The 9,304-nt window shown below is 40.7% G+C and overlaps 1 protein-coding gene across 3 annotated transcripts in view; it reads right to left on the bottom strand.

Annotated features, from left to right (window-relative positions):
- Positions 1 to 124: 124 nt before the first annotated feature.
- Positions 125 to 9,304, bottom strand: part of LOC131475064 (mitochondrial import inner membrane translocase subunit tim16-like) — a 103,430-nt gene continuing 94,250 nt past the window's right edge. Inside the window, exons 15-31 of one of the 3 annotated variants that reach the window (XM_058652888.1) lie at positions 9,105 to 9,264; positions 8,179 to 8,354; positions 7,953 to 8,061; positions 7,452 to 7,538; positions 7,174 to 7,316; positions 6,956 to 7,060; positions 6,656 to 6,741; positions 6,411 to 6,552; positions 6,218 to 6,307; positions 5,736 to 5,852; positions 5,481 to 5,616; positions 5,236 to 5,327; positions 5,063 to 5,149; positions 1,603 to 1,687; positions 1,284 to 1,420; positions 923 to 988; positions 125 to 300 (exon numbers count right to left, since the gene is read on the bottom strand). In XM_058652888.1, the coding sequence (XP_058508871.1) occupies positions 211 to 300; positions 923 to 988; positions 1,284 to 1,420; positions 1,603 to 1,687; positions 5,063 to 5,149; positions 5,236 to 5,327; positions 5,481 to 5,616; positions 5,736 to 5,852; positions 6,218 to 6,307; positions 6,411 to 6,552; positions 6,656 to 6,741; positions 6,956 to 7,060; positions 7,174 to 7,316; positions 7,452 to 7,538; positions 7,953 to 8,061; positions 8,179 to 8,354; positions 9,105 to 9,264 (1,908 nt within the window). In that variant the 3' untranslated portion in view covers positions 125 to 210. Of the gene's footprint in view, positions 301 to 922; positions 989 to 1,283; positions 1,421 to 1,602; positions 1,688 to 2,346; positions 2,485 to 3,094; positions 4,685 to 5,062; positions 5,150 to 5,235; positions 5,328 to 5,480; positions 5,617 to 5,735; positions 5,853 to 6,217; positions 6,308 to 6,410; positions 6,553 to 6,655; positions 6,742 to 6,955; positions 7,061 to 7,173; positions 7,317 to 7,451; positions 7,539 to 7,952; positions 8,062 to 8,178; positions 8,355 to 9,104; positions 9,265 to 9,304 lie in introns of those variants that run through there. The other 2 variants (XM_058652886.1, XM_058652887.1) reach the window with 2 other exon arrangements.

The following is a 9,304-nucleotide window of genomic DNA, read 5'->3' as shown; positions in this document are numbered from 1 at the left end:
CCTCTGCTGCAGCACACAAATAATCATCAAATCATAGCCAGCCATCGTCAACAAGTTTGAAATGCTTTTCTCTAATGACTGCTGTTGTGTCTCCTTCACTGCCTAAAAACCACAAAGTCAGGACTAGAGAAAAGGAGAGGGCATTTATTAGGTTATAATTTACAGAGGACAGGGGGAGGAGAGACTGGGGGGCAAATATCATTTCATACTTCAGGTTTCTGTATTCTGCTGCGACTGCTGCTTTTGGTCTTGTGACTGAATACTTAGCTCCTCGTCAAGGCGCTCTTTTGCCCGCACCACCTAAACACAAACACACAAAACATTGACAGGCGATGAGAGAAAGACAACACTTTTACACTACGATTTGACACTGATGTGCCACAGAGGAATTTGTAAGGCATGAATTTCTCCAACATGCTCAATAGTCACAGATTTATATTTCAGAACAGACACAACAGAGCTGGTCAGTGAGATGGGCTGTATCAACACCGACAATGATGAGTATGAGATTTGTATACTGCTGCAGTACCGTACGTTTATCTACAACACTTTTGAATACTACAGTTTTACATACATACACATTAACATACTACAGTACCTTTCTGAGAAGATTTAAAATAACAGTCAACTAGAAAGTGGAGAAAACTAACCAGTGAGCGACACATCAACAACAACATTTGATTTCAGAACCCGATAATAACTTTACAGTGTGTGAATAAAGATTATCCCTACTAAAAGTACGTATATTGGTTTGATTATTTTTTATTAATGACCACTTTATTATTTCTTTTGAAATTCAGAAAAATGTTGACAAATGCAAAGATGAAGACATTACAAAGCATGTTTTTTGTAACCACCTCTTTGAGTGGATCACTCCATAAGTCAGTGGGTTCAAAAACAAAACAAAGTTGAGTATACTTACTTTTGACTGTATGTAAAATGAACCACCTGCTGTCTTGTCATTGACTTTAAAAAGGTGCTCATAGTTCTGAAAGAAAGACATTCACATGTGTTAGAATTTGTTTTTAAACCAACGCAGCTTTTTGAAACAACAATTTTTGTGATCACAGCAGAAGAGAAAGACAAAACGTTGAAATTCACTGACGTGCACGGAAATCACAGCAGTATAACCAAAAATATCTGCATTACAGATAGTAATTTAGGCAGTATGTAATAATGAAATCCAGTCGTCCAGACAGAGCAATGCATCATGGATGTGACACATGTTGTAAACATTTTTGACAAGGTGAAAATAAAAAAATAAAAATAAAGGGTCAAAGCACCTTCTGAATCTCCTCAGGAGAGAGAGTGGAGACATTGAGGATCTGCTGCGCCTCTTGTATGCTTATTCCAGTGATGCTGGAGGCTGCAGCGGACTGTTGACCTGCTGTGCCTCTGGCCCGTGCTGCTGCTTGACTCGCTGTGACAGAAAATACCACACACTCAAGACATCAAAGAAAGTAAATGCAAAAATGACTGTACACAGCTAAAACTGAGTGACTTATCCGATAGGAATACTACTATGAATGCTTTTGTGTTTTTCAATTCATTGAACAATGAACACTTCTACTTGACCATAAGTTAATATGACAATATTCATACCTGCATATTCTTGTTGTAAAGCTCGAGCAAAAGCACGTCCCACCACCTGTGCTCCCATCACGATTATCTGTGCAAGATATTTAGCCTGCAGGGAAATAAAACACAAGCACAAAATTAATATCAATCCATCAGATTTACATTTTTATCTGTCCCGATTTCCGATCCAGTGATTTTCCAAACTGATCAGTCAAAGCAAAAAACATAAAATGAAGTCAGCCTTTAGAGATTAGTTTGTGTCAGGGTTGTTAAATACATGGCTTTTGGGTTTATTAGACCTGTTTTAAGGACCAAGACAGGGAGGAATCACAATGGTGGCCTATTAGTCATGTTGCAGTATTGTCTTCCTCGTTATAACAGTGACAGCAAAACTGTTGGACTTAACAGAAACGGTTTATTTAGACTATTTCTTGGGATGACTTTGCTACCGTTTAAGCAAACCTGGCAACCCTGACCTGATAAAGACACAGACGTTACTGCTGACATCACGGTGACAGCGGTTTGGTCATGATGTAATCCCCACGTCCTGGTAACATTAGCGTATCTTTAATCTCACGGACAGTTAAATATTTTGGGGACGAAGAGGACACAGCTGTCTTATGTAATAATGTTTAGAAAACAAACACAGTCAATGACACACAGCAGCTCCACCATGTCTCCTGCTAACGCTGCTAGCGCTGCTAACACTAACAAACTCGCCGCTGGACTCTGTAACGTTTACGCGACAACAATCAAGTGAATTCTTACCATTTTAAAATATTTTACAGTTTCAGTGAACAGTGAGCGGCCACTGCCTCCCGCACATGCACTCCTATGAAGGTTAATGAAGAGTCAAAGTTCATGGTAGCACCAACAATACAAGTTTTGAGTGGATTCAATGAGTCGCTCATATTTGTAACACTGCCACTTAGAGGCACGGAAGTCCAACTGCAGGTTTGTTTCTCTCAGATTCTCTTTTCTAATTCCACATTAAAAAAAAACATTAGCATTTAAATTTACACATATATATGTATATATATATATATACATATATATATATATGTATATATATATATATATACATATATATATATATAATATTGCACATATTAAAAAGTCTTAAAGGTGCATATAAAGAGTTCAAGCAGCCCATGGAAAGAAGTCTGTTGGTTTTGCTCCTGATGATCCTGTACCTACCACCAGAGGGCAGCATGCTGCCCAAGTTGGGGAGTATCTCCCATCTTCAAAAAAAAATATTTTATTTGTCAAACCTAAAGCCTATATACTTACTGTATATTCACTTACTGCCCATTTATATAATTTTTTATAACAGCAAATAATGTGTGTTATAAATATAATCTATGCAACTTAATTGTCTGTGACTGCAATGTCAAGTCAAGTCGACTTTATTAAAGGCACAGCAACATAAAAGGTATAAAACATAACAGTAAAATAGTAACATAATAAACTGGTCAAATCTAGATAGAATGCGACTAAATCACACAAACACCAGCAGTAATTGGTCCAAAATGTGTTTATTGAAAGACAATATCTTAAAAAAAAAAGACCCATAATCCATCATTTACCTGATACAAAAACAACATTCCAAACTCGATGTATAAAAAGGAAGTTTTTTTAACACAATGGAAGGCAAGTTAATCCAGTGAAAACGTTATCATTTTGTTAAAGAAATCCCAAGCATATACAGTTTGCACTGCACATGCACTGATGACACCTGCAGCTTGTGGATGTGCACGATAGTGGCTGAACTGTCTGTTGTAAAGAAACGCGGCTGGTTCAAGCCTGGATTATTGGTGATATTGCTCTGATCAGAGGAAAAAAAACAATGGCTGTTATTTTTCAACACTACTCTGTTATCGTCTAGTGACCACCACAAATACTTAATACTAGTTAATAAGACAAGAAGAGAAAAAAATTAGCTCATTTAGCGAGGATTGTATCCCAAACAGTCTGAAACACAGCAAAGAGCAAGATTTGATGAAAGGAATAAGAGAAAATAAATCATCTAAAGTATACAAAGGCTCCTCTAATAACTCCAAGAGCAGGAGGTTTGGCGTTCACTGGGTGACAATTCATGTATACTCTTTATCTTTAACCCCCACATAAACATAATAACAATAAACATCAAAGTCTAACTGGCACTAGCACAGTGACATATTCATGTCAACAAGGAAAACGCATAATATGAATGACTGTTATAAGAAAATTCCAGTTCATGGGTAAACATGAGCACTGGTGACCCTGTGGTATCCTCGTTTTTTTGCTGCTGAAGGTTTGAACGCGTTACAGTAAGAGTGAGTTTGTGTAAACAGGAAGTTTTGGTCATTCACACGCACACAATAGTCACCTGTTGGGTCATTGTTTCATCAGCATTCAGCGAGCGAGTGGTCCACTGTGGCGGCAAATATCCACACACGGCTAGTTTGTACATCACGAGGTGTTCTGACACCAGCGATATAACAGTGGGCACTGTAATATGACGTGATCATGTCATAAACACAAGTGAGGCAAAAATAGCCATCATTTGTTTTAAAAACACTGTTTGTCGTCAGTAAAACTGTTATTGCTACGATTTCCTGCTCACACTGACGAAGCTGTTACTGATTATTATTATTATTATTATTGTTGTTATGTATCATTTCATATTGTGGATTTTAGTGATAGCTGGAAAATAAACTTATCCTGAACGATTGTTGAAATATTTAAGAATTCTAATCAAACATTAAATAATGTTTGCACATCAACTTTCATGCAGTTAGACAACAAACACTTAGATATCATGACATATTATTTCCCACACCTGCACAGATGCACACATACAGTACTCATTTTCAGAAGGTGTTATTTTTGTTATTCAGACTTTTTTTCATGCGTCACCCAGGCGGGGTGTTTGTAGGCGACTTAGCGGAGGGTTTGCTCGCACTGTGCAGTATTTTTTTTTTATTAATCTGTAAAATGTAGGCTGAGATGTTAGTTAAGAGGACATCAGAGGTGGCACTGACACTTGGCAACATGGAGACTGGTCTCCTCACACTGTTGTTGGCACCGTGTTCGAGGCAAAGGCGGAGCGTCTCCTTTAGTCGTCCTGAATAACAGAGAGGGCACAGCTTAATACACACGTTTATTTTTTTAATAACATGAATATGAGTAGATGTTGGTTTTTGACCCACAGTCCAAAAACATGCAGATTAGGTAAACTGGACACTCTAAATTGACCATAGGTGCGAGTGTGAAAGTGAATGGTTGTTTGTCTCTATGTGTCCCTGTGATGGACTGGCGACTTATCCGGCGTGGGACCCCGCCTTTCGCCCTATGTCAGCGGGGACTGACACAGCATCCCCCGCAACCCTCACGTGGAGGATATAGCAGTAAAAGATGGATGGATAGATTTAATGTTGTTTTTAAACATTCTTTACAAATAAAATTGTATTGGACCGGACTGGATTGGATGACATTCACTCACCCACTCGTCCTCATCGACCCCCTCAAAGGACTCCTGTGGCAGTGGGTCGTCCATGTTCCCCAACTTGGCCACCATGGCACTGAGCAGCTGAGTGATACATAAACAATCGAGTCATAGAAACGAAAGCACGTGTCATAGAAAGACAATAATACTGTATTTTAGTTTCTTCTCACCTCCTCTTTCTTTTGCTCGTCAGTCTTCTCCTCCAGGTAAACAGACGAGGGAAGGTATTTCCTGACTGGAGCCTCTTTGGGGGCTTCACTCACTGTGGAAAAAACACACAGGCACGGAATCACCAGCAAGGTTTTCAGACTGCTGTACTTGTATTAAACGTGACAATACAAATCGTGCAATTAAGACTAAAGAAACATATAAGACTGTTGAGATAAGCAGCTTCAGTATGTGAAGTGTTCCTCACGTGGAGTCATGTCTTTGGGCTTCAGGCTGATCTTCTTGTGCTGGCCGTTGGAGCCGGACAGCCAGGCAGAGGCGGTCAGAGCTGGTTTCCACCACTCTGCTGTGTCTGTGTACAAGTCATCCTGGAAAAACTCTTTCTGAAGACCCGGAGTGGACACACACAGAGGAAAGAGAAAGACAGATTTTCTTTTAAGGAACAATCACTAGTGGGGGTGCAGTATTCACATGTGTCCTCTAGGTGGCGGAGTCGGCTCACCTTGACGCGTGGCACCCTGAAGGCCACAGGCTCTATGGATGCCTTAGTGAGCATTAGCCCGACTGCTATCTCCACATCACGCACATTGCACTCCGTCTTGGGGAGAAAGGCCAAGCCCTGCAAAAAGTGCCAGAGATGTGTTAATGCAAACAAACAAACAAACAAAACAAACAACATCACAAACAGCATCTCAAAGGCAGAGTATTGCAGTTGTATGGATGTGGGGTTGGGTTCCAAACCAAATCAGTATTACTGGATAATGAGTCACATAAAATCAATCAGTGACAAATTTCAGTGACTGAAAATACATCTAAGCGAAGAGAGTAATGTGAATTTAGAGCAACAGAAGTTTGTGGATTATTTTCTACAAATAAAACAACATTTTTGTTATTGCAGAGTGAGTTTAGTGTTGAAAACAGTACATTTGGGTACCCTCACTGGTTTGGATTCATAAATGAAACATTAAAATATCAGCTCAGTACCTTGTGTAGCTCAGGAGAGTTATAACTGCTGCACTCAATAAAGTATGGATCCTCGGGGACGACCTCGTAAATGTGCACTCGGGTGTCACCCTACGAGACAGACAAATCACATGTGGAATTCAGATTTTGCTCTTTGGTTTTGATTCAAATGGAACTTGCGACTCTTCTTTTATTTTATTTTTAATTTGCTTACTTTTCCAGTGAGAATAGCCACACTGGTGTCAGGGTCATAGAAGGGGATGAGTGTGGACGGAGAGATGCCAGCATCCACAATGGCTAAGGCTCGGGAGGACAGAGAGTCTGCAGGATGCAGGTACAGTTGTCTCTGACTGTGACTGCAAGAGAAGGACACGACGGTAAGCTCTCTCTCTCTTTCTTTCTTTTGACTGACTCCGTGCATATTTATGTGACTATAAAAATTCCTAACATATTATGTACCCGTCAAATCCAGACACCAGCAGGTACTTGCCCTCACACACCCACAGTATGCGAGCTCCTCTGTGGCCCTCAGGGCCGGAGCCTTCCTACGATAAAACAAACAAACAAACAAACAGTTAAGGAACATTGTAATGTAGTAACATGACTCTTTCAAGATTTGATCAATTCAATTTGAAACTATAGTGTGCAAAGAACTGTGAACTACTGTGGAGCTATGCATGTTCTATTACAAGAGAAAAGACAAATCTCACTTCATCATCATCCTTTATTTTTATGGCAATCTCAAACCATATTACATACCTGCACAGGGGCAGTGGACTTGCGAGGGTCATAGATACGAATTTTACCGTCTTTGCACACGGTGGCCAAGAGCTTCCCGTCCGGGCTCCATGCCATACTGAAAATCTGAGCAAGAACCACGAGACGACAGGGAAACTCAGAGAATTAATTTTTGAAAACAAACACGACTATAACTTAAGACTTTAAGCTTTAACTTAAACCAAATTGATGTCACGCACCTGGTCCTTGTGTCCAGTGAGGAGTTTGACCTGCTCTCCGCTCTCCAGGCTCCACAGTCGGACTGTGAGGTCATACGATGACGACACCAGGAGTCCACTGGCCAAAGGGTGAAACTTGATTGAGTAAATCTTCTCTGTGTGGCCTATGAGGAGGAGGGGGTCAACGTGGCTGTCAATTTCACTTGTTTTGCGTCAGCTGTAAAGTGTTTCACTGAAATCCCACTGGAGATTTTGATAACTGTCATATGTCAAAGCTTAGAAACAGGACACCATCCTACCTTGCATGATGAGCTCAGGCTCAGTCAAGGTTTCTCTCAGACCTCCGTTTGGAACCTGCCACACCCGGATCTTAGCATCATCACCAGCTATGGCAGTCAGGGAAGGACACGATCATGAGATATAACAAAATCAATGGATTTAAGGTGTTTTGAGGTCACTTTGGCATGTGGATTGGAAGAGCCAGGAATCAAACCATAAAACTGCTTTTTAGGGGACACAGCTTAACAAAACCCCTCCAGAGCTGGGAATCTAACCCACAATCCCCACGTTCAAATGTCACCACGGGCTCAGTGGATTGATTGAAAGAAAAAAAACAACCATACAGCTAAACACACTCTCACACATACACAGAAGAGTAAGAATTGTTGCAGAGATTAAGAAAAAACAGGTTTCTTTCTTCACTGTTTGGGTGATGTCTTGTGAACACATGGGAGTGGAAGATATACTCCATCAGTCAGCGGATTTGAGGAGCAATCGCCGTCACGTGTTCATTCACTCACCCACAGCAAGCCGGTGTGTGTCAAATGGGTCCCATGACAAGTCAACCACATTGACAGAGTTCTGGATGGTGGGCATCGCTGTTTCTGGTACCCTGCCAGGCTGAGAGCGCTGAGGAGAGCCGATGAAATCACTCACTTACTCACACAAAAGAATAATAACTCGGGCACAAGCAGGACAAACATACAGTACGACATGCAAACCCATCACAATCAAAATGACTTGTACCTCAAGGACGGCAATCTGGCCCCCTGAGATGGCGAGGGGTACAGCCACACGTTGACTGTTGACACAGAAGCCGTCACACTCGCCCGGTGTGGTCAGGTTCAGGTTGCGTATGTTGGTAATGTGCGTGTCCCGATGCATAAGTGCGCCCTGGATGTGACGGAACTTGGAGGATTTCCCTGGATGAGAGAAAAGAGCCCATTAAATAAGCTGTAACTCCCAGTGACTACATTTCAAGTGATTTATATGGATGATGATTTCAGGTTTGGACTAAAGATGGCTCCAGTGCCAGGGACCATAGTTGGACCATCTCTGTTCTAAACTGAATCTAATTGTAAGAGCTGAGATAATGACTGCCTTATATGAATGAAATCTTCTGACTCCAGTAGGAATCTTGCTAAAATAACTTTTTCGTTTTTTAATTGGATTACAATTAAGCACACACCACACTAGAGCTAAAACAATGAATCGATTAATCGATTATTAACTCAATCGACCCCTTTTTTGATCATGGATTAATCAGTTTGAAGCTTTTTTTTAATGATTAAAACAAGATTTCTGATTGTTTAAGCTTCTTAAATGTGAATATTTTCTTCATTTCTTTGCTCATATAACAAAGAATGCATTCAAAGTTAATCATTTTGGTTTGTGGACAAAAAAGACATTTGAGAACATCATCATTTCCAGGTTTGACGTACACCGAGCAACATTTTTTTAAGGTTTTTTAATATCTTATGGACCAAACGAATAATCGATTAATCGAGAAAATAATGGACAGATGAATTGATTATGAAAATAATCGTTAGTTGCAACTCTACACCACACTAATGCATATAAAAGTATGTCTGTCTGATTGACTTCAACCATAGTAGGTGATCAAACTTCACCAACAGTGATTACATCACACCAAAATGCGCGTGTCTCCATACCTAACATGCTCTGGATGGCCTTGGTGCTCTGGCTGGGACTGGGACTGGGGAGGAAGCCTGAGGAGAGGCCAGAGGTGGAGGAGGGAGAGCCGGATTGGGCAGCGCTGCTGCTGGGAGAACTGAGAGGACTACTAGAGGTGGAGCAGCCACGAGCTGGATCCTGTAAAGTTTTATAATGTTAATGGTATCAGAGCCACGTG

Source organism: Solea solea, chromosome 16 (assembly GCF_958295425.1).
Source record: "Solea solea chromosome 16, fSolSol10.1, whole genome shotgun sequence".
Taxonomy (NCBI): domain Eukaryota; kingdom Metazoa; phylum Chordata; class Actinopteri; order Pleuronectiformes; family Soleidae; genus Solea; species Solea solea.
Note: the sequence above shows the minus strand (reverse complement) of the source record. Positions and strands in the feature narration are given on the sequence as shown.